The 26,271-nt window shown below is 29.3% G+C and overlaps 1 protein-coding gene across 1 annotated transcript in view; it reads right to left on the reverse strand.

Moving 5' to 3' along the window:
• LOC111642351 (lachesin-like) overlaps window positions 1-25,807 on the reverse strand; it is a 110,207-nt gene extending 84,400 nt beyond the window's left edge. The window contains exon 1 of the mRNA XM_023388689.1: window positions 25,608-25,807. Within this exon, the coding sequence (XP_023244457.1) occupies window positions 25,608-25,668 (61 nt within the window). The 5' untranslated portion in view covers window positions 25,669-25,807. The remainder of the gene's footprint in view (window positions 1-25,607) is intronic.
• Between the last annotated feature and the right edge of the window lie 464 nt (window positions 25,808-26,271).

Below are 26,271 nucleotides of genomic sequence, written 5' to 3' on the forward strand. Positions count from 1 at the left end.
ATGCAGAATCTCTCATACATTTTCTTTAAAACGATAAATCACACTTCTGGACCAACGTATAACCCAAGAAACTAAATAAGAGAAAGCATTTTAACTCTTCCAACCCAGAATACAGACAGAGAAATATCATTATCTAGGGAACAACTCTTGGTGGTGTTATTTTTCTACATCTGTAAGAACATTCTTTGGAGGGTCCACAACAGATGACCTAGGCAGATAGCATGAGACAAACACACAAGCTGTCATTTGTGATGAAGTATGTCTTTGAACTTATCTCTGCTGGTAAGTTTCCAGACAGGAAAAAATATTATTCTATTTGAAAGAATGCTATTGTTTCAAGTTATTACGTGTATTTGTCACTGATAAAAAGAGAAATACAAACATTATTTTATCGACAATTGCTTCTCAACAATCTAATAGCACCGATTGGATCTTGCTAAAACTGTTTTCTCTTTCATATTTGTAATATTTTTCTTTCGAAGAGACAATTACTGCAAATAAAGTAAAGTTGATTTATTGAATTGATATCTTATAGGGAAACTGGATAATATAAATTCTTTGTTTTCTTATTTTTACACCGAACAATTTGATGCTTCGATACATTAATTTTCCCTTTATTCCAGCTGTAAATACGCTTTCTTTCAAGTTAATTCGCAGAACATTCAAGTTCTACTCGGTATTCCATACAAAGTGTTTTAATATAATTTGATTAGAATGAGTTATGTAAATTTTAAGAATATAAAACGGAATTCTAAAGTAATTCTCGTTCTAACAATTGAACTTGCTATGATATACAGTAACTATGCTACGCTGCTACAGTAACAAATGTTGAAGCTTTGACAATTCTGCGATAAAGAAAAATGATCGCCATCTTCAAACATAAACTTCAATTCAAACAGAAATACATTAAAATTGTGAAAAATTTACGCTGTTCGAAGCGTTTGAAATCTGAAGTAAATTTACTCATTATTACTAGAATAGCATCACGGAGATTCAAAATTAAGCGACGGTTATTTAGCATTATTTTTAATAACCGTTGTAAGGAAGGAAAATCATAGCAAGATGATCGATCAAAGCGACATGACAAGCCAGGATATAATGAAAGGCGACGTTGAAACAAAGAATAAATCAGAGAAACCATCTTGTTTTACACTTCACCTCATGAAGTAATTCAACAAGAGAGGATGTTGATGAAGTCCATTATGCACACGGAAACGTAAACATTATTTATTCAAAACAAAGTACAAAATACTTTTCTTTCAAGAACATTATAAACATCTGGTAGTAACCAATGCAAATAACTTCCATACAGATGAACACAGAATTTCGGGTAAGTGCTGCCTTTTATTCGTAGATTGCATTATAGACTATTAAAGCAGTTGGGGGTGGAAATATGGCCCTACTCTTAATCAACGTCGTAAAAGTTATCATTGGAGTGAGTTGTTCATTAGATCAATCTCCTAGTCAAGTAGAATGGAATAAACGACTTAGGAAGAAGAAAGATTTAAGTGTTTTTCTGGGTAATATGTTCTCCTAACAAACTTTGTCTCCTCGTCAACCACGTGACATAAATCAGGAAATGGGTACGGCTCCTCTTATTTAATGGCAGTACTTATGGACTTTACCTAATCACTAGTCTTGGGCTTTAATGGGAATCGAGCTTCGCAACAACATGACATCTGCATCTTTACTTCTCTCACTTAATAGTTCTTTTTTTGGGATTTCCCCCTCTTCTCCTTTCAAATTTGGGTCCGAATCGCTAATGAGTAACTTTGGATCATTTACTAACTCGCGGCAAAATTATCCAAGCCGCAGAATGACCATTGGTCTGCCGATATTAGCTACAATAGCAACTAATTATACTGAAATTACCTGGGTTATGAAGATATAGCTATTGTTAGTGCACCATAAACTGTTTAGAGCCATATCCGTTAATACGGAACAGATGGTTCGAAATATCGTTACAGTAAATTTTAGGCTCGACTTTTATAAATTGTGTTTGCCTTACTAAATAAACCGGTCGTTTAAGTTTTCAAAATAGTTTATATGATAATTAAAGAATAAAGCCTTCGCCCTGTTGGCAAACGTTTTAGATGAACTGGATTTGAGGAATGAGTCATGTGCCGCAGCTGGGGAATTTTGATGAAGTAGTGGATGCCTACTTGATTTTCGAGAGTTGTCAGCTTACACCTCTGGAAATCTCTATAGCACTTAACGAAATAAGCTATCAATCTGATACTTAAACACGGTAAACACTCATAATCCATTCGTTGAAGTTTATCGGAATGCCACGTATATAAATAGATTTTAAAGTAAGCTGTATACTGTAAAAGGTATATTGCAATTTAAGTTAATGCAAATTATGAGATAAAGGATGCTCTATGTCTTTAGAATAGCATAAGAAGATGTTAACGCTTAGGAACAAGACACAAGTTACCTGTAGCATGATTAATAGAACAAATGAAGATAATCTGTGATTAATAGTTGAAATGCTATCTCTTACATGGATAGTGATATGCTGTTGATACTTCCCGTTGAAGAAAAATGAAAGGAAATTGTACTTCAGAATAAAAGTAATGATGTTTGCTTTAGAAAAGAATACAAATAATTTCTAATTAAATGGAGAAATTAAAAATATACAGAAGTTTTTAAGAAAAATAAATATTAAAATCGATCTCCGTCGTAAAAGAAAAACGTTCTTAATTAACGCAAAAACGCATTAATTAAGAAATATTTTATTATAAATGCTTATTAACCTTAATTATAATAAAAAAATTGGCGTTAATTAATAATTTAGTATCATTTTTAAAACATTTATTCGCAGTTAATCAATAACAATGATGCTTAACATTATTGATAAACATTAGATAATTTATTAACGAACATTGCCATAGAGTAATTTCATGTAAAATTTCAATTAATAAAAAATAAACATTACTTAGAAGTGCTTAAGTAATGATCTTAATCATTTGCATTTCTAAGTAATGATTATATTAAAATTCTATTTAGAAATTTAGAAAAGATACGTCCCATCACTAAATTGTTTTTATCTTTCTACGTATATCAAATTAAAATAAAGTGTATTAAATAAAATAAGTTGCTAGTTTATATGATAATTAAATACATCAGATCGTAATTACTGTGTAGTTTCCAGTTATGGGATTAATTAATTTTTATACAAGCCTTATCTAACACAAGAGCCAAAAATATTATATTTAATGATTACGTAGCCGAATTCAGGCGTAAATTTTCTTATTTTTGCTGCCAAGAATTTACTTAAAAATTAATTCACCACTCTCTTATTTAATTTTTATATTCGCATAACATCGTAAAGTAATACGGAATTCATATTTTAATATATAAAATTTTGAGTAAATATTAAAATTATACTATCGAATAAAGTTAAAATTAAATTTAATATTATTAAAAGTATAAATAACCATTAAGTATTCTTTATTTTATAAGGTATATAGGTACTTGTAGTGTTGTTAAATATGTTTATTTTCTGGTTTAAAGATTATTCTAGCGAGCTGACTTGATATATGATTACACACGACACTACATATAGTTAAAATGTGTTTTCTGTAATTTAACAATGTTGATTTTAACCCGGTATTTTAAACCTATGCACCAAACAGAACCTCAGCATCCTACATCTCTGCTTGTCGCTGCTGCAACCAATTAATACCCCATTCACACGCTTTGTCACAGCACATATACAAGCTCACCTTACACTGGTTTAAATTTACAATATTTCTATTACACGAATTTTAAACGCTAGAAGGGCCGTGTTTAATCGTAATAATTCATTCTAACTTTCGAGAAATAATGTAAAATAGCAAATATTTGGTACAATAAAAGAAAATTCCTCTAAATTTGAAATTTGTTCCTCTTAATTTAAACTCACTGCAATCATGTTTATGATTTAAAACATCATCAATGTATTTTCTGAGTCGATCAATTCGTATATTTTAAATTAATTTTTAAAGTTTATTAATAATCTAATGAATATGTACAATAAATTATAATTCAAAATATTTTAAAATTCTCACAAAATAATCATATAAACTTTTTAAAATGATAAAAAAAAGGATCTAAAGATCGAATAGCTTCGATGTATCTTAGTAATTTTTTGAGTCATTTTATATTCAAAGGTATTTTTTGTACGTACAACACATTTCAAAATTTAGTATAAATTCTTCTTGGATAAAGAAATTCCCAATGGGGAAGTAGTTATCTGGGATAAAATAGATGAAAAGCACGAATGTCAACTCTCTTAGAGAAGACTTTTTGCATCTAAAAAAAGATGGAAAATTTCAAAATAAACACACGATAATTCACATCGAATTCTGAAAAAGAAAAATAGATTTTTTTCCATTTTACAATTTTATAATCTTAACACCACTTTCCATAAACTAAAAGAAAGGAGAAACGGATCCTCCAGGGACTTATAAACGAATAATTCTCTGTTAATTATTGCAGTTTTCGAGTGTCTATCGGAGTAAAAATATTCATTCTAGTGAAGATAATTCAATTTATATGATTCTAGAATTAAATTTTCGAAATCTACTTTAGTTTATGGCAACAAAGAAGAAAAATAAAAGAAGAGAATAGGTTAGTTTATCGAACCATCAAAATACATTATATACAATACATTGACCCAACTGCTCTTGATGGTCCAGAGATTTGCAAGAGGAATCAATTTAATGGTAATCTTATGCGTTTGAACTGCAGATACGTATGCTTCTAATGTTACTCGTGCATCGTAAGCTGCTAATGACCTTGAAATCCATTTTATGGAAAGTAGATTTAAAGAAATGTGAATTGAAAAGTATAAAATTTCAGATTGTTATGAGCTACTTCTCGACGGGAAGGTCGTTGTAACGAGCTACTTGTTATCACTATTCTCATCCCTCCAAGAAGGACATTAATAGCCCTAAGGTACGGTAAGTGCATGCTGAGAGTCCATCCCAATGATAGAACACTCGTCATCTTCATGACTCTTCTTCGAGCACACAGCACAGAAAAATGACTAACCTAAGATACTGTTAGAGTGAAGAGAAAAGTCATTAGTCGTCGATGTACCCACTAGCGAGAAATAGGTGACATTTCCCTGAAGGTCAGTATCGTTAACGAGCGATCCGAGCTTTCTCGATTTAGTTTCCTGTAATGCTATTTCCTGAAAGGAAATATCGTATCATGCACTTCATCAAACCTCTAAAGTCTGATTTTTATCGTGACCCTTCTCTTTTGTTTTTTTTTCTCGAATTTCTTCCATAGATCTTTTCGTGGGACCTATTTTATCATCCGAGTAATCAGAGAACATTATAAAGATTACAACCATTAATAATCTATGGCTGTTCTGTGATTTTTCTAAGATCTTAATAGACAAATGTCTAGTGAAATCGATTCGATAAATCATAAAATCTCTAAAATTCACGAAAATTTAATTCTTCGAGCTCTTAACTTTCTTATAGATTTTGTTTTTACTTCTCTAGAAATGTTCTTGTAACAACTTCCTTTCGAAAACTTAATTATAACTAAAAATATACACAGATTTATAGTTTCCTTTGTTATTTTATTGAGATATAAAGCTAAATGCAGCTTAGTTTTTGATTAGTTTTCTTGATTAGTTTCAGTTCTTGATTAGTTTTCTTCACTATAATCATCTTCCTACTTCAAAAATCCAACATTATTGTACTTTTATCAGTTACTCCTTCAAAGAATCTTTTAAGAAATCGTTTTGATAATTCAAATTAATTAAGAGTATATTTAACATTCCCGCAATTAATAACGCAGATTTATCTCTAGAGATTTTCTACAATTTAAACAGATTAAAACGTGTTGTGTGAAATCTCAGTTCTCTACCAAATTCAATTTACTAAATTTCTTTAAGACTCTCTTCTCGATTTTCTTCACGTATTTTTAAAAACATTTTTCATAATTTTAATTTGAATTTTCAAACGATTTTCTAGGTTAAATATTACTATTTTTAGTTTCGATTTATTCATTTCGTGCATATGATCAATTTTCTTTACTTTGATTTTATCAAAATGTTCGTCTTTTGTTTAGCTCCAACACATTCTTTTTTCTAGTACTTAAAGCTTTGGAAAGTTAGATTAGTAATTAGCAAGAATATTAAAGATATTTTTAGAGTTCTTATCACAAATTTTTAAGTTGAACGTAAGAAACGATATATTGATTGGCTAAATAATGTTAGTTGGCTTCTAAGATCAAGTTTATGAAAAGAATTGAAGATGATCTAGATCCTAGCAAGAAGATAAAGTGATTTTTCATCATTTTAGCAAATTAAATCGATGTTAGCGAGATAATTCGCTACTCTAGCGAACAATAACTAATTTAATTTACTTACTAAAAATCACAAAAGTAACAGATTAAACAATATCATAGTTAAGATTGTATTAAACATAACCGTTTAATTACCCATGCTTATTAAAAATTATTGCAACAATAACAAGGTATCAAGATATGTTTGCAAAGCAAGTTGTTGTTGAAGATTTATCTACTTCTATAAAGTCAAGTTAAATAACTTAATGTTTGTTTAAGTAAGAAAAGATGAAAGCATTCTGTTCAACAAGTGAGAGAAGATGCTGGCCTTTCAGACAAACAACGTTTTAATGAACACTCCAGTTTTAAAAAGAAGAGGAAGAGGAGGAAAAAAAACTACAGCTTTAATTGCAAACATGCCGCTCCAATCATTTTCGTACGGTTAATTGCTGTCGTCCGCATATTTTATGGATGATGTGGTTTTCTTTTAAAATACTATAACAGTAATTACCTGACCAAATTACACGTGCGATAAAAGTAAAGCATACGTCACAACCTTTCTCACAAATCGCTTTTTAAGTTAAAGAAAAGTAAAAATTAACACTTCCGTAAATGAACACCTACATTAAAGAATTTCATCATGTTTTTTTAATTTTCCAATTATTAAATTTTTCTCTTTTTACTTGTAATTTTTTCCCCCTTTCATCAAGCAGGATAGATGAGGGGATTTTGGCAATCAAGCTAATCCTCTTGAGTTGCAAGAGGTAGTTGAGACGATAATGATGACAAGTTTGTCACTAAGAACAGTCAATAATATCATAAATGTCAGCAGTTTTTCTTTTACGTCTTAGAACACTACAGATGGTGGTATTCAATCTAGTGTTGCCTGCTGAAATAAAAAGAAAAACCTCATACAACTTCCCCTGACGTATGATTGTTCTACATGACGTTGATGTAGAGTAATTCCAACAATAATGATTGATTCTCTCAACATTTTTCAATTTCACAAAAACTAATTATGATAAATGGTAAAGAATTTTTTTCTCTGTAATAAATGGTAAATTAAGAAATAGGATAAGGTTGTATTATGTTATACACCATTTATTATTATACCGGGGAAAAATTCCGTTATTAATGGTAAATTTAAACTTTCGTTTAGTGGTAATTTTCTCCATTTTATTCTTCTGTGACGACCAGTAGAGGCACATATTTAAAGATTTTTTGGCAGTGGGAACCAGTTGGAAACTTAACATTTGTTGTAAATATTTTCAAGAAGACAAAGATGAAGTAGGGAGAGACTGTGTTTTGCCTTCATTTATCATTTTTAATTTAAAAATTTCTTAATAAATGAGTTTTTTATATCACAAAAAATGGCAAATTTGTTCTGTTAAGTAGTATTTAAAAGAAAAATTTTATTTATTTTTTCCACAAAAATCTTTTAAAAACATTTTAAAACTATTTAATTACTTTAGCCATTAAAACTTATTAAGAATAATTAAATAATGTTAAAATAAATAGAAGTAAATTTTAAAAAATTAACAAAGAAGATAGCAAAGTGTGTTCCACGAAGATAAATTGTTATTAAAAAAATAAAATTTAATAAATTTTAGTTACTAAATGTGAAATTGATGCACGCAAGAAGAAAAAATCAGGAAGCGATGCTCAATATAATTTAATTATAATAATAAATTAATATTTAGGAGTTATTATAAATATGTAAAACTGCAATTATCTTCTTTTTTCTTGCATATATTAAGAATGATCGCAACATTCATTTATAAAATATCTTGTCACTAATTTAAATATTGTGTATATCTTATCTACGCGAGAACATCTTTACACAAAATTATTACAATAATAACTGTTATAACGTAGAAAATAATTAGAAATATATCACATTTATTAATTGCTCCAGTAATTAGTCCGGCAGTTTTTCTAATAATAATGATAAAAATTTAATTCTTTAATTGATACATCTATAACTCTGTTAGATATAATTGAATGAAAAAAGTACATAAATGATAATTAAAAAGATCAAATTGATTTTGTTGGGGGAGCTGCCGATTACATTTTCCACCCCCCACTCGTAAACTTTTACTATAACTACCGAAAACACAATAAACTTCATAACTATCCGGGATACATTTCTGCACTTTTGCTTGGCTGTTGCATGCGCAATTACGTCTTCACCCTCTCTTTTAAGAATTTCACAGAGTTGATCCTCTAATCTGTTATGTGGAGTAAGTAGTGTCCCATCAAATTTTTAATCAAGCAGTATGAAAGTGGGTTCTCTATTTTACACGCACTCGCATCAACATGGCAATAAACATCAACTATCTTTACCGTAGTGTGTGTGTGTGTGTGTGTGTGTGTGTGTGTGTGCAGCTTCAGGGGGAAGGAATGTATTTTATGAAAGTACTTAACTACTTGACTGAAAACTTTTAGAAAATTTTCTCGATAGTTTTTGTCACTAGCGGTGATTTAATCGTTTTTATTCTCAATATAGACAGGTTATTTCTTACGGGCATGGAAATAGGATTTTAATTTCAATCAGCTGGCTTTGCTTGTCCTTTTTTTTCCTCCCTCCCCTCCGTTTTCTTTATGACTGACACAGTTTTCGCATCGTTGTAAGCAATTATTATATAAAGGAGTGTGTATTTTTTCTTGAACTCTGTTATATAAAATATTTTCCTCTTTCTTTCTTTTTATATCTTTTGCTAAATTCCTCTTTATATATATTTTGTGAGGTATCTTTATCGTGCGGAGATTGTAAACTAGAGACGATGTACCATATAAAACTGAGTGGTTTAATGGGGTATTTTTATATGGAATTAGGTCGAATGACCCGTTATATTTTCTTCTATAAGAAACTAAAGAAAAAAATTCCATCGGTTCTCTGTCTTTGCTTTGAGTAAAAACGAGCCGCTAGATCCCGAGATTCGATTAAGTAATTTGGATTTTAAAGGATTATCTGCTCTTCTTTAAGTTAATTCTAGGAGAAAAAAATTGAGTAATTAAATGACAATACTTTAATCTTAAAATCCTGAAAACGATTTCGCTTTTAAAATTGTAGTTTGGGTGCATTTTCAGATTTTAAAAAACTTTTCTGACGTTGTTATGAATTTCAATTCATTTTCGACTTTAACAACGGATACTTTGCAACCGTACAGTACAGTGTCTTCGCCATTTTCTTTTAAAGCTGAATTTTTCTATCCTTTTCCTCCTTAAACCACACGATTTTGCGGAATAATTTCACTTCTTTCTTTCAATTTTTCTTCTGGTAAACGTATAAAATCAATAATTCTAGTCTACAAATACATTCAATTTAGAAATCGAATTATACATTTTGCATAATACACCATTGACGAATAAATGAGAAATCGAACTCAATAACCACTCTAACACAACTAGACAATTCTAATTGAAGCAATTTTTCCTTACGAGGAGGAGCAGAGCCAGTTAAACAGAAAGAAAAGCGTTGCATAGCACCAGTTTTGTTTCCAACCTTTATTTGCAAAGACGTTTTCCTAAGTCAACTTCGTCCCGAACATGGCAGTAAGTGGCTGTACCCATAAAGTTTGAGTGTTTTACAACGCTATCGGAACCTCTACTATTGCATATGCTAACTAGACTGACTACAAGAGTATCATAAATTACAAACTACACTGGATGTCATTGGAGATCAGTGAGTATGTTGCAGATATCGAGACATTAAATCTTCTCTCGAGAAATTTATTCCTTCTCCAATTTTTTTTTTATTCTTTCAGATTACGAAAATGGAAAAGTATATAGCCTACTCTTCTCCGTAGTTATACTGACCTTTTCCCTCTCTTCTAGGCAAAGTTCCAACATTAGTTATGGACTTTTGGAATCAATTAAGCTACAAACTCGATATTTCTATTTATAAATTCAACATTTTTAATGTAGTCGACTTTATTTCTGAGATAAAAGCCTTCGTGTCACATTTTTAGATAAAGCGAAATAACATCTAGAAAAACAGAATAGTAGCACCTGACGACAGGGTTTTCCGTTTCTGGTTCGAAGAACACCATTTTTATCCGGTCTTGTAAATTTTGCTTGCTAGGGCTTTTATCCTCAACGACGGCCATAAAGTTGGTATGGTGAAATCTCCAACGATAATTTCTCGTTTGCTATTTCCACTTTTTTTCCGTCTAAGTTCTTAAAACCCGTTAGAAACGAAAGAGGAAAAAGGCGAAGTTTTTAAAGTGAAATACATTTCGGTAGTACTGCACTTACTTTCCTACTTGGCCTATCATTTTTTCTCCCCACCTTTCTACGTTCTCCAATAAAGCATGGGGGGAAGTATAGCCATGGATGCAAAGTGTGTGAACACGACAGCCAAAAGACATATGGTCGGTTTCTCAGGGCACATGCCCACTATTTTCCTATCTCACTAATGACCAGATTGAACAATGGAACTGTATACAAGATGAACATAAATCTTTTTATATATAAAAAATTTCATCGCATTTCCATTAGTAAGACTAAAAACTTAAGATTTTTCCATCAAAATCTTCACTCGTTTATTATCAATCGAGTGGATAGTAAATGCTAAAACATTATACTAATTTCTAAAACTAATGTTCCCTTTTTACAATCGACTAATGTATTATAAATTCTACAAACCTAACTAAATGAAGACGGGGGATTTTTTAAACCAAAATGTAATAATTTAATTCGTTTTAATTTAAAAATATAAAAGATTAATAATGCCATCTTTTCAATTTTTCCATTAAAATTTTCCTTTTAGTTATTTCTCCTAGACCTCTATTAAGTAAATATGTACTGTACAATTTTAAAAAGAATTTATAAATTATTAATTCTATTTAAGATTTCTTACTAAAGGTTTAAGCAGTTTTAAAAAGTCTCCTGCTACCTATTTATAAGAATCATAATGTATATAAATAATAGTAGAATGTGACGTCCATAGGGAACAAACAACTCCATCTTACTGACACAAACACTTCTATCACCTTATATCCGGTAGGTGGTCACATTTACTGGTCACCAGACAGCTATACGTACTACAGTAATATAAGTCAGTATATTGCACGGTTCCTCATCAAACAGGCTATCTACTTACTCTGTCAACCTCCAACTTAGAGTAAAGAATCTACAGGTTAGCTAAGTGTTTGTAGATGGTTTATTTCTCTCTTCAATCCAGTTTCTCAGTGGTTTCTTACTTTAGTTAATACTCTATGTTATCGAATAGTGGTCATTAGTTTTATTACAAGATGCTTTAGTCTGTAATTAAACTTATAAAAATCAATATTTCCTCCTTTGCCGAGTTTTTTAAGATAAATTGTAATTACGAAAACATGAATCGGGTCGTATTTTTTATGGTTTTTTCAAAGATTTATCATTAATTTTTATTTTATTTATGTCTTATGAGATTGTAGGATATTCTAAAGAGTTTTAGAATTTATATAAAAATTTATAAAATAATTTAAATATATATAATACCTATAAATGTCTTAATATTTTAATAAAAGAGTAATGCAAATTTTAAATTATTTTTTTTTTGGATTTAAGTTTTTATCAATTTAAGTTTTTTTATTCCTCTTGTAAAAAAAACATAATAGAGAGAAAACTGGAAAGCTGAATTATTTTATCTAAAATGTAATAAGATATTTAAAAAATTTTTTAAATTTTATTCAAAAGAAGTAAGATCAATTTAAATTTTTCTCTTTTCATACTCTTTTTGAATATAAATTTCTGAATAAGAAACATAAAGAAATACATCAAATTAAAAAATAACATTTGTTTATCTAATTGTAGAAAGGAGGAAAAAACAACATATGCATTTCTTTAAAATATATTTTTAAAGAGATGAAGATAAATTTTAATTTTATTTGAATATTTTACACAATTAAATCAAAAAGATAATGAGAATAATTTTTTATATAATTAATGTGAAGAATATAAAATTATATTAATTAAATTTATTTATTTAAATATATTTGAAGAAGAGAAAATTGAATTTTTTAAATCGACTTTAAAAAAAATATAATTGCTTTTTTTAGCTTCCTGCTAATAAAGTTCTTATAAGTATTTTATCTTTTTTAAAGCAGTTAAAATTAAAATTAAAATATTAGTTTAAAAAAAATAAATTATTTTAACTTATGTAAAGTTCTTAAACTCTTTCCAATAACTTAAAGAAGTAAAAGGGAAATAAGTAAGTCTACTAAAAGATATGAAATTTCAAAATTATTTAAATAATAAATTGATAAAATTTCCATTGAAGAAGAGAAGAAGATTTGTCATTTCCACACTAAAAACATTTTAGAACTTTAAAAAGGAGAAAAACCGCTTTTATAAGTCTATAAACCATAAACTACTTTCTTGCAAATATGAGAAAAACTGCCAGAAAGTATTTATTGCATAAAGGCACTTCTTGCTCAAGATGGTCGAAGAAGATAATTTATGATGAATCAGAAAATAAAATTAATATCGATACATTAAATATTCAAGAAATTTTTTATCACGTGATAGATTTGCACATTTTATAAATATTAACTGTAATAAAATTTTGGAGACGCCTACATCGAAGAAAAATAAGGTAATTACTTCTGGGTGAAAGTGAAATGAAATAAAGATAAGAACAGTTCGACTTTCAATCTCTTTAAAGGCTTCTTTATAACTAATAATGTGCACATTTCCTGGTATAAGTACTTGGGCATCTTACTAAACGATAACATTTCTTTCTCCGTTAGTTTCTTATTACGGTGTAAAATATTCCTTTATACTCTGTAAAAACTGTTCAGAGAAGTTGCAAGAGAGTAAAATAGGAAAGAATTCTATTAAATAAAACTGTTTCGTTTTAATACTCATCTTCCATTTCCCTCTAACCGATGCAAATCTTAAATTCACCAAAAGGTTTAAGATGATAGGGATGTGTAAATTCTTTCAGCGCTTATTCCATGTTTTCATATATTTTCTTGCATATTTTCCAATTTTCTAAAATTTTACAGGGTTTAATCGAGTTTAAATCTATCTATGTATAAATACTATTCGTCTATATAAGAGTTAATTTTCACTTCTCAGAACATTACGAACAACAATAAAATTTATGAAGTGTTTCAAGTTTAGAAATGTTCAACAATTAAAATCATAAAAACGACTTTCTACTTTAAAATATATACTTATATTAAATGAAAAACAAAATTATTTACTTTATAGTCTTACCTCTTATACATTAAGTAACTTTGAAAAGTTAAATTACATTTTAACTTAATTAAATTCACAATTTCACTCGAATAATTTTAATTGCTAAAATACTTTCAACATCCCAATAAATATTTGAATTCATTGAGGGATAATTTATAATTTTTAATATCATTTCCTTCTTAATATTTAACTTAAAAATAAACAAAACTACTAAAATTAAATTGCACTCTAACTATTAATTTATAAATACTAAAATTCATTATTAAATAAATTTATTTCATTTTTAAATTTGTTAAAATATCATTTTTAACTAGTTTACTAACTATAAATATTTAAACCTTACTTATAATTATTTCAAATAAACCTAACTAAATGAAGACGGGGGATTTTTTAAACCAAAATGTAATAATTTAATTCGTTTTAATTTAAAAATATAAAAGATTAATAATGCCATCTNAATATTAAAGATTAAGTTTTTTCTGAAAATTGAGGTAAATATTCTAATGTTAGATCAATGATAGTTCTTATATCATTAAAAAGAATGTGCAAAAAATATATTTTAGAGAAATTTACATTGAGTAAATATTTTTTTAATAATTTATAAGAATGGTATAATAAAATTATAAGTAATTAACTCAATTTTATAAACTGCTTAATTCTAATTAGATATTATTTTCGAATGTAACACAATGAAACTTAACGTCAACAAAGTTAATTTTATTTGATTTATTTCATTATTAAGGAAACTAAAATAACAAAGTGAGAAACATTGAAATATTTATATATATTAATATTAAGATTTGGTTAAATATCTAAATTTACAAATTTTAAATAAAAATTTGAATGAGAAGGCGAATGTTTTACGGTATTTTTATATATATCTTTTGAATATCATAGAGTTTTATAATTCATTTTTATTCACTTCAAGTAATTTAAGTTGCTAAATTTATTCTGTATGCATTTATTTTACAATAAGATATATATTTCTAGATGCAAAATGCATCAAACTTCGAACTAATCAATTATCTGTACTAAAAATAATTTCGTTCCTACAGCTAGAATTTAATAATTGTCAATATTAAGTGCAAATTATTACAGGAAATAAATAAATTTACAATCAAATAACGCCTAATCTTGCAGATATTCTAACATTAAACGATGAAATCTCTACTCATAATTGCACCAATCTCCTCATTAACCCATCTGTGCTTCTCCGCATGACTCGTGTCATGTAGGAGAAGTGTCATTGTCAGGGGCAAATGATTGCAGATTAAAGCAACCAACTCCATTTTCTCTTTTTCCGATCTGTTGAACAAATTGGTCCTACTACATACTTTTCTATCAGAGGTATGGGGCTACTGCAATTCTGATTCTACTTTGGTCCCAGGCGGGTATTTTAGGGCCTAAAGGCTCCTTCGAAATTTCCACATTTAATTAGATAATCCGCTGTGCAGCATCGACTTTTTGTTGTTTTATCGGTATCGGTGGCAATTAAATTTGTATGATTTTGCATTTTTAATGATGTTTATACTTTTTTAATTAATCAAGTATTGTGTTTTAAAGTGTTTAGAATTTTAAGAAATTTTTAAAATTGAAGAGATAGCAAAAGTTTCTCTTAGAAGTTTACAAAAAACAAAAAAATGAAAGGTTCCCTTGTGAACTAAGTTAACTCTCCATAGCGGAAGATAAAGTAAAAGCGTACAATTTTTTTTTTTTGCTATTCTCTGAGGAAACAGAAAAAAAAACAACAAATGAGAGAAGAAATTCTTTTCTAATAATATAAAACTTCAATAATATATATATATATATATGTATGCATATCATATTTTATATTAATTCTTTCTTTATCTGAAGCATCAACAATTTTCAAAAATATTCTATCATAAAACGAGCCTATAAATCTTTGCGTGTATTTTACTTTTATTAATTTTAATTAATTTACCATTAATTTGTAATGCTTTCGCTTTGTTTGAATTATAATCACATTAATAATTAACCGCTTTAATGCTATAGGAGTACGAAGAAAATTTATCTTTAAACTTTGGTTATTGCATTAATTTTCTGTAAATTTTGCATTCCATTGCGTGTTTTCTATTTTAATTACACGTCAAAATTATTTTAGTTGAAAAATATATTGCTTATATTTATTCATAAATATAATTGTTTATATAATAGTATAAAGTAGAAACCCATTCGTAAAGGGAATGCTATTGCTTGTTAGGATAATAGCAAGAATTACGATTAAATTTAATGGTGGAATTTAAGTGATTTGAAGAATAATAAATCGTCAGAGGCTAAAGGAGATTTAATATTTTATTAACATTATATGATTACAGAAATAACAAGATACGTGTATGATCAAATATCAAAGGAGGAAAAAATAATGCCTTGAATGACACGTTAAGAGATAGATTGGCATGAATTCTGTTCCTATAATAGTAGGATAAGCTTGTCGTATACGCTTTGTACCTCTAATAACACAATGGAAAAATTAAGGAAATAATGGAGTGTGAACCAAAGGAGTAAGTTGACTGGAGAGGTAAACGAGCGGATAATCAGGAAACTAGTCATCCTGGAGCGGAAATCAACTACTATAGTAACATTCGGCCAAATCTAGCATAATTATTCCTTTTAACATTACTTCTCCCACTGCAAAATCGATGAAGAGCATCCGGTACAGTTTCTCCGGGTGATGTCTCGCGGGAGAGAAGATAATGAGCTTTCTGAAGATCACGTGATTGGGAGGCTGACTCTGGTGTTAAGCGAGTGCGGTTACGTGATCTATACACGCTTGTATATAATCAAATGGTGTTAAACAGATAATTCCAAGCAGATGATCGTGTGCACGAAGAGATAATGAAAATGATCACGTGACGCGAAGGAAATGTTTAAACCAAATGATCGCGTGATTTAGCTGAATAGGAATACACGTATATGCTAATTTAAGAAAGGGAGTCGTTAATAATATTTACATAAATTCCATAAATTAATCATGTGATCTTATGATTAATATGCTAATATTACTTTTCAAAATTTATCACCATTGTATCATAATTCATCGTATATGTATATAAGTAGCACTATACTACGATATTTATTTAATTGAATTAAAGAAGTTAATCGTATTCTTTCAAGATCACAGAAAAAACAGTTCAAAGTAATTAGATTTTCATAAAAAACCAATTAAAACAATTTTTATTTTAAAAAACCTAATCAAAATTTCATCACTTAATAATCGTAGCATAGAAAGTTTCATTGCTTCGTTTAATTTCAATTGTCTTTATTATATCATTCCATTAAACAGCGTCAAATAAACTGTTAGCACTTCTAGTGATACACGTGACTCAGAAGAAAAATAGTGAATCATCATCCATCGGACTCATTCATTACTAGAGATGACAATATTTCATAAACTGGTAAATATCACACAGTTTCGGAGCAAAGAGACAATTATTACCGTAAATGATTTATATTTTTTAATTAACAAAATGCACTATATTTAAGAAATATATATATATCACGTTATCAATAAGAATGGTGCACAATCAGCGTTACAAACATTTACAGACACTTCCTAATCACGCAACAATACATTTTAAATTATCCCCAAAGCGAAAATATTCATTATATCACGTGATTTTTTCATTTGACTCAATTTAAAAATGATAATAAAATAATCGAAAAAAATTGCTTTAAAATCAGTCACGTAATTGCTGTTTCTAAAATAATAATACATTTTAAATTATCCCCAAAGCGAAAATATTCATTATATCACGTGATTTTTTCATTTGACTCAATTTAAAAATTAGAATAAAATAATCGAAAAAAAATGTACGTGCCGAATTACGTCAAAGATAGCCCAAAATTAGCACCTTATTTCATTCCTTAACTACTAGCGCCAAATTCGTTTGTAGTGTCGAATTGAAGGTTCGTCTGGCGTGGTTGGTTTAAGAAAATTATGAAAGTTATCATTAAAGGTAAGGCTTAGAAAAGATTAATGTTTAAGTCTGCGTGCATTTACACTTCTAAATCTGTCACAAGTGTTAATAAATAAAGCACTTACGGTATATTTGGATTATTTTCCAACGTTTATAATCGGTTACGGTTAAAGTCCAGATACGTATACTGTCATGGCGGCTCATCTCTGATTTCAGCAAACAAAAGAAAGGAAACAGTGGGGACGCACGTTCTANTGTTTCTAAAATAATAATAATGATAATAAAAATAAAATAATTGATTTATTCCGCTAAAAAACAAATTATTTTATTTATCTAATAAAATATTTTATTCATCAATCACGTGACCGAATAATTAAATAAAGCGTAACTATATTTACTATTCAGGTGACGCGTAAGAGCAATCACGTGTGTAGTATCCCCTAAGGGTAGAAGGAAAGAGAAGGTAGCGAACATTCCACAGTTTATCGGAAAACCAGTCACGTGGTCAAACCCGATCTCCGAAAGAGTCACTTGATCGGAGAAAGGATCTTAAAAATTCTCTAAACTAATTAATTAAAAACGCTAATTGACTAGAGGGAAACACAAATTCTAATTACTAAAATCGTTAAGATTTTATTAAATGCGCAATATAAAGGCTAATTTATGCTAATACACATTTTTCGGACGTGTCTAATAAGATGATACACGGATGAAAACTACAACACATGGTCACGTGGTACGAGTTTAGTTCTCTTCTTTTCCCAAAATGCAATACGCTATAATTACAGCAAGACAGTGTGTAGTCACTCACAAATTACTACCTAATGACAGGACGAAGACTGATGAGCAATTGCCTTTCGTTTACGAAAGAAATTCCTCAAAACTTTGTCTATTCTCCTGCTAGCAACACGATCAGAATGCTCTCCTACACCATCACGTGATAACTGCATAGAAGAATTTATCATCCTGGAAAAGAAATCATGTGATCGCATTCCGTATGCATGCGTAACGATGGATGTCACGTAACAGTGTTTCGTGATCGCAGAAAGAACACGTAATGTACGATACACGTAACTGACGCGTATTACACGATGGTAACGTTGTTAAAATAATTATTCTATTGTAAATAATCACGTTACCAGTATAGGAATATAAGAGGAAAAAACCGATTGTGAAATTCTGCTTCAAATAATTGAGAGAGAAATCGAGGACACGATGATCAATCACATGACGTAGTGTACAAACAACATCGATCACGCGATTCATAGTTACGATGAGCACTCACTTATCGGTCCGGTGACCAAAATTTAATCTCAGATTATCCCGAATAAACTTTAAAAATCGCTTGAATTCTCTTGGGGATGATCGATTCCTTATAAAGGAATTTGATATTTCTTCCCTTTTAAGAATTATATTATTATAATTTAACATAATTGCATCAATAAATTAAATAATTACCATTATTCTATCTATATTTTTAAATTATACCATTTAAATTTTCCGGAGAGTAACTACTTATTACCATAAGATTAGCATTTTCGCAGATTTTATCTAATAAAATTAATTATTAAATCGAGTTTTAATGCGTATATATATATAGGTTAATTCTTAAAATAGCACAAATAATTTTTAATATTTTAGCATCTAGTAATATTCTAGATGTATAGATGCTAAAATTAATCACATTTAACCTATAAAAATCCTTATTATTGTAACTTTTCTCTTAAAATACGATAAAATAAAGCAGTCAATTGATCTTTAACATTATTGGGTTTTATTACTTTGGTAGTATGCTTTAAAACGAAACGATTAACTTAAATTGTAACCAGTAGAAAAGCTGATGATACTTATAAACCAAAAGAATTAATCGATAATGAATGTTAATATTTATTTTCCTGGTAAAAATATAACGAAATTCGATGTTTTAAATTTAAAAAAAATCGCATTTTGTAATGTTAAATTGGCATGTTTATAACTGTAGCAGTATATCTTTTTAGTATAATAAATCACCAAAGAAAGACACATCAAATAAAACGATAAATAGCCTTATTACTATACTCTTCATTGCTTTACGACCGCAAAACTAAAATCATACTAAGGTAGCACGCATGATACAACTGACAGAGCGAGGAAAAATAATGCTTTAACAACAACCGGAGGACTCATATTTTTTATCTTTACTTCCTATACGTGAGAAAATGAAATAATAATATTAAAAAGAAAAACAACCGCACACCTTTCTTACAGATGATGTAGGATGGGAACAATCGAGATCTACATCCCTTTTAATCTTACTACTATTTTAGTTAAGTATGTAAGAATCTTAATTTATAAATAGAAAATAATTGAAGTTTGTTTATAGAAAAGGAAGATGACGTATGAGGTTGCATAATGATACCGCTTGTTTCGACAGACAATGAGCAAATTAGATGGGGTGCGCATGTAAATGAGAAATATTCTCATAAAGTCATTACAAGCTGAATATGGTTGTTCCCTTTGCTGTGCAACCGTAATTAGTGGAAATTAGAACTGTGTCACCTGCTCCATGCTGCTCTGACTATTCATTGCTGATTGTTCTGTTTAATTGAGTAAGTTTTTACAAAGAAAGCGAATAGGATTAATTGCTGCTCAACCATTTGAAGCATCGCTTTTCTACTTCACCTATTCTTGTTTACTTTTTATAAAATTCCTTAAGAAACAAACGTGTTTTTATATCTAAATTTTACTCTTTTATCCCAGTTATCACGCTTTAATTAATGTTGTTGTATGGTTTGTTTGTATGAAGGAGTCATAACGATATTCTATATTCAATACTGAACGGTTCCACGTTGTGTATCAATTTACTGTTCAATAATTTATGAAACATTGTTTCAAGTTATTACCTTTCTATAGAAACTACACAAGATTTTAAGCCAATTGTTTCTATTCTTTATACATTTACAGAATTTTAAACTATGTTTAACTTAAAACTTTTCAACAAAGTTAGTTTTACATTAAATTTAAGGAAAAATTAAACAATTGCTTGTTTGTAAAATATAATATTCAACATACAAATTGAATTTTTAAAAATAATTTGTTTGTTTAGTCTATAAGACAAACTGTTCTGCTTAATTTTTGAGCATGATAATTCAATAAAGAAGCGATAAATTAATTATCCCGAACGAAATTAATTTCTAAACACTATTTTAACATTTACATTTTTAAAAATAGTTTTAAATTAATCTATAGTTTTAAAACACGAGTTAAAAGAGCTTATATAATTCTTGCATAAATTTGTGTATGTACTGTACGTTGCGCCTATCTCTACTACGAAATAATTACTTATATAAAAACTGCTATAATTTCTTATCTTGAAAAAAAATAATATAAAATGGAAAAATAATTATTAAAATTAGAAAAATAAAAATAAAAAAGTTAAAGAAAGTAGCAACTGAAAATTAGAAAAATGGAAATGAGAATGAAAGAAAGTGGCAATGAAAATTAGAAATGTAAAGTAAAGAAATGCAAGGATGGAAATAGGGAAATGTGAGAATAAAGAGAAAATAAGGAAGATAAATAAAAATAATGGAAGCAGGAAGGTAAATAGGAATGGAAGAATATCGAGAGCAAACAGAAGTAGGGTAAATATGGGTAAATAAAAATTCGAATAGGGTCGTTTACCGAGGCAGCATTTCTCCAAAGGTCAGTTAGTGAAGGAGGTTTAGTTTGGAAAAGCGTGCTTGAATGTATCATTCAGTAAGACACAGAAGATGCTGAAATGAATAACATCATTCTCATATTGTAAAAGTAGAAAGAGGTAGTAACTGCAATACAAAGAGAGTGAACACAATTAAAACAAGTCATGATGCTAGAATCATTATCTCTTTATCTGTTTAATGGAATATTTAAATAATTTCATCAAAATGTTGATAATATGTAACGAAGTAGGTTATGTAAGTTATTTATAAATATTAAAAAACGAATTGAAAAATAATTACAATTTGATTTTTCTCTTTATATGCCTCTTCCTTTTCTTTTGATTGGAATGATCGAGTCGAAAGAAATTGTAATTATTTTTCAAATCTTGCGAGAATTCAAATTTAAAGTGACAGTTACTACATTTTAAATATGAAAAAATAACATACAACAAAATTATTATAGAATATATCAAATTAAAGTTTAAAAAATAATAAGAAGAAAAAGAATTTAAAAAAATAATAAAAGTTATTTCAGTAATTGGTTTTGATAGGATATTTATTTATTAATGTGGACACATCACTTATGTTGCACATATTCTATGGTCTTAAATATGAATTTTTTTTAAATTTTAAGCCGAAAGAAGTAAAAATTAAGAAAAAATAATGAAAAATATCTATATGCGTGCATTTAAAAGCTATTTCTTTAGTAAAAATATGAATTTATTTGTGTAGACAACACTATAATTTCTCATAAACAGTTTAAATATACTCTTATAATTTTACAAGGTTAAATCATAATTGGAAAGGATAGCTGATGAGGTTAAATTTCTAATTGCTATAAAGACCTCGGGATAATCTCTAGAGGCTGTGTTTATTAAGTAGTTTGAATAAGTTAAGTGTATAACTGCAATTATTGCCTGAAGGGCTCCATCCGCAGGTACATTTTCTAGTTGCAATTATTTAACCTGTTCGTTCTCGGGATTTATTTAGTTTTTATTTTAAATAATTAATTACTATTTTGAAGTTGACACAAATGAAATACATGTTATACATTTTTAAACTATTGCTCTTTTTACTCGTGCCGTTTTCTGTATATTCGCCATTACATATACTTATGATGATTTTTTTTATTCATTATTACTTTTTATATGCGTTTTAACAATATATACTTTCAAAATGTTATTATTTTTCCCTTTTTTTATCGACCGGATTATTTTGCCAACATTACACATGCTGTCAGGCGCTGTTTTACCCTCCTATCTATTCCACAAATCATTATCTTATCTACCCAACCTAGCTTATGTATATCCTACTGATTTATCCGACCAGTTTTCATTCTCGGCCCTAAGCCCGATATTTTCATTATCCTTTACTTTTCCTAGTCCCACTGCCACCTCTTAGTCATACTTAATTCTTGTATTTACCCACTAATTTACCGCAATTTCCAGGACAACCACTTATCTTCCTTGTTCTCCTATCAGTTTCCTTCCTCTTTACTTATGTGGCTTATATCTATTTATCTTACCTTTAGATTGTAATTACCCATATCGAGCTAACGTTATTTAAATCGATTAAAAAAATAATTGAAATTCTCGAGAAGCTCAAATATTTCCTTTTTATCTTCCGGTAGGAAACAAATACTTCCGAATTTATCTTTGAAGAATTTCTAAAGTAAATGTTTCTTCCACGAGAAGTAAATTTACTTTGAATTTTCTATTAACCTTCTAATTCACTTATGCATGATGTAATAGAAAAAGTGATGAATGTCCCGTTTATGGTCACTTCATAACTTTCATAGTAGTTAAGGTTTGTTGGACTAAAAATACTTTTACCATCAGTAATTAATAAATATGACAGGAAATGTCATCTTTGTGGAAATGATGCGTTTCCTGACAATGAATGACATCGGTAATTACCCTGCCATGAAATCTGAGCGATCCACTGTATCTTATCATGTGATTCTGCCATCCATTTACATAACGAATCTCCTTTTAAGACTTATTACAGCAAAATATTTTCCTTTCATTTCTAGGAAAATTTTAATGCTAACTAATCAATGATTAAAGTTTTCAAAATTTTCTTATTTGATGAGCATAAGGGGTTAGGAATTCAAAATTTTCCTAACGAATATAATGCGAACATTTGTAATTATCTTCTAAATAAATTAAACGTTTCCTCGGTCTAAAATTAGAAATTGTATATTTTTATTTATTGTGACAATTAAATGATAAAAAATGTTTATATTTTTAGTAACTTTACACGATTTTTTATGAGTTGAAAATCTACAGGTTCGCTCTATCTAATAACTTTTTTCCAATTCGGTTTTATTTAATTCTATAGCAACTGCGAACTTAAATTGGTTTCCGCCCTATTCAGGTTCGCAAATTTGTTTTTCGAAATGTTTTTGTCTGGTTTACTAGGCAATTTCTGTAAAAATTTCATTTTGTTGTCATTCTCTACTGTAGAATTTATTTGTTACTCTTGCTTTAATTGTTTTTTTTTACCTTCTCTTCAAACCTGAAACATTGTTGTAACCGATATTTTTTAAGAGTGATTATGTGAACACGTTAACATTATCAACGTCATTTTACTATTGAAAAATCGGTTAAAATAAAAGAAAAAAATATATATATACTTCTATTTTTGCTTAGCTTTCGGTCGACTGCTCCGCCCAAACGTAACACAAATATACCCTCCTCCCAATTTATAAGGTGCTTTACAAAATCGATATAGAACTTAACAACTAAACGAAAACAAACCCGCTACATTCCACGCTTTTGGAAAGTCGTAAATTGAACGGAGGCCTGAGATACAGCACTTTAAATATCACCACGATATTCCTTTCCTAGAATAAAATAAGCATATACATATATATATATATAATTATGTTATACGAATGTTCCACATACATTTATTTAATTTTGTTTTCCCCTTCCCATACATTATCCTTATAAATCATAAATAAAAGATAGTTGAACTCAACTCTTTATCCCAAGAATTGAAACGCAAAATAAGGGGATTGGATCAAGCCTATATTGAATAAAGTAATCTCAAATGACCATAAACGTATCAAATAGAAGGAAAATCACCTTTGTGACGATGAAAGAAAACCAAAAATGAAAAAAGAGTCCCATCATACCATCCAACACTGTACTATTAAATCAAGCAATAGTGTCAAATCCATTTTTATCCCGCAAGCAACTGGATACAGAGAGAGAGAGAGGGAGCAAGAGAGAGAGAGAGAGAGAAGTGTGAATAGCTTGCTTGAATCTGTTCGGATGGGGAGAAGATGAAGGGTGGGCTGGTGATTCAGCAACGAATTCGGGACACAGAGAACAGAAATCACACGTGCTCCAGGCAGAATTTCGAATCTATTCCAGGTAAGTTTGTCACCCTGTTAGAATCTCCTCCTTTTTCTACCCCTGTTTGATAAAACGGTTCATCGATCTAACCAAATATTTTTGTGGTATTCAAATGTGCTATTTTCTATCGATACTATACTATACGCCTTTAGTATCCGTATACCCTTAGAATTTACTTGCCTTTCTACATTACAAGTTTCTGATATTTTGTAACTGATCTTAAACGCATTCATATCGCTATCATGAATTCCCAATTTCATTTTTAAAACTCCAACTAGCACTTATAGAAATTAATATTTATATAAAGTAATCTAAATATAAAGAAACTTACATTTAATTAAGCTTGTTATGAATAACAACCTCTATTTGCATTAGCATCAAATTATCATTATCAATCTGTAACTATATCTATCTTATTAGCGATACAATCGATCTGTAAACGATGCTATCATCAATTATACGTTCTTTATTCTATATTAAAGATTAAATAGCTATATTAAATGATAAAATGGCTTCTTAATTCTTCATAAATCGTGATATTTGAATGCATAGCTTTTTTGCTTTTGCTCCAGTTAGCGGAATAAGCGATTCTCCCAAACCAATCTAATCCCTAATCCCCCAACTCGTAGAAGTGCTTAAGTTTGGATAGAAGAGTGTGTCGCGTGTCGTGCATCGTGCACATTAGTCTTGACTTGATAGCTGTCTCGTGAGTCCAAACCATAAATATATCCAACAGAACAAGACGATTTCAGATCTGTCAACAGGTACCAAAGTCCATTCGTTATGTCTTGGCAGTTGGAGACACTTGTCAACTCGTAGACGTTTACTTTAACCGAAAATCGACTACTCTTATACCTCGACACTCTTAATTGTTTCGACAGAAATCTTTTAAAACTTTACAAAAGCAATGTTTGGTTTCGTAAACTGAGTTTCTGCAACGTTAGATAAAATATACAATATCTACCCTTCATCAATCAAAAGAATTTCTCCCCCTCCTCTTAAATACGTGTATATCTCCTTGTTCGTGTTAGAGAAGTAATATTTTTTTAAAAATATGCTACCTTCTCAACGTTTGATAACTCTATATCTGCAGTGTAAAGTTATTTAAAAAGATTTTTAAAAAACTAAAAATGAATGTATAAAACGGTGCATACCTGCACTACAGCCGAGTAGAAGGTATATAGTTGTGGAAAGATGTCGTCGCTGCGGGACCATTTCTGCGATCTTGACCTCAGGGATGTACAGACATCACTATACGCAATCCGGGCACAAGTATCGGCTTGGGAACTAGACCGACTCTCTACTCCCGAGCTTCTCTCAGCAATAACCTCGTCGTGTTTCCAAGCTCTGTCTATCTGTGTACCATGCTGTGGGACACGCAGGAATCGCCAATACTGCGCATGCACTGTACGCTAGCGGTAAAACTCCTTCAACAATTTTGACGAAGCGTTACTGTATACTTGTGATTAGATTAGTCATACTAAAGTAAAAACAGTGCAAACATTGACAAATCGTATCCCATCTGAATCACCTAAACTGGCGTTGTGATGAATAAGATTTTTTTTTCTCTTCTTAGTGGGGAAAGGCTTAAAATTTACGGTAGGATTATGGAAATTAGCCATTTCCCCATACTCCCGGATTTCCCTTTGCTTGATCCCATTGTACAATAAACTCCCTGCTTCTCCCCCCGGATAGTGACGTCATTTTGCTAACTGTGAACAAAAGGTTCATTTTTTAAAAGCTAAAATTTGTCTCCACTCTCGTTTACACTTAGTGTCAGTATCATTTGATGCGCTGCTGATCAATATGCGGTTAATA

The sequence above is a fragment of the Centruroides sculpturatus genome, unplaced genomic scaffold, assembly GCF_000671375.1.
Source record: "Centruroides sculpturatus isolate CEXI.00-Female unplaced genomic scaffold, Cexi_2.0 scaffold191, whole genome shotgun sequence".
In the NCBI taxonomy this organism is placed as follows: domain Eukaryota; kingdom Metazoa; phylum Arthropoda; class Arachnida; order Scorpiones; family Buthidae; genus Centruroides; species Centruroides sculpturatus.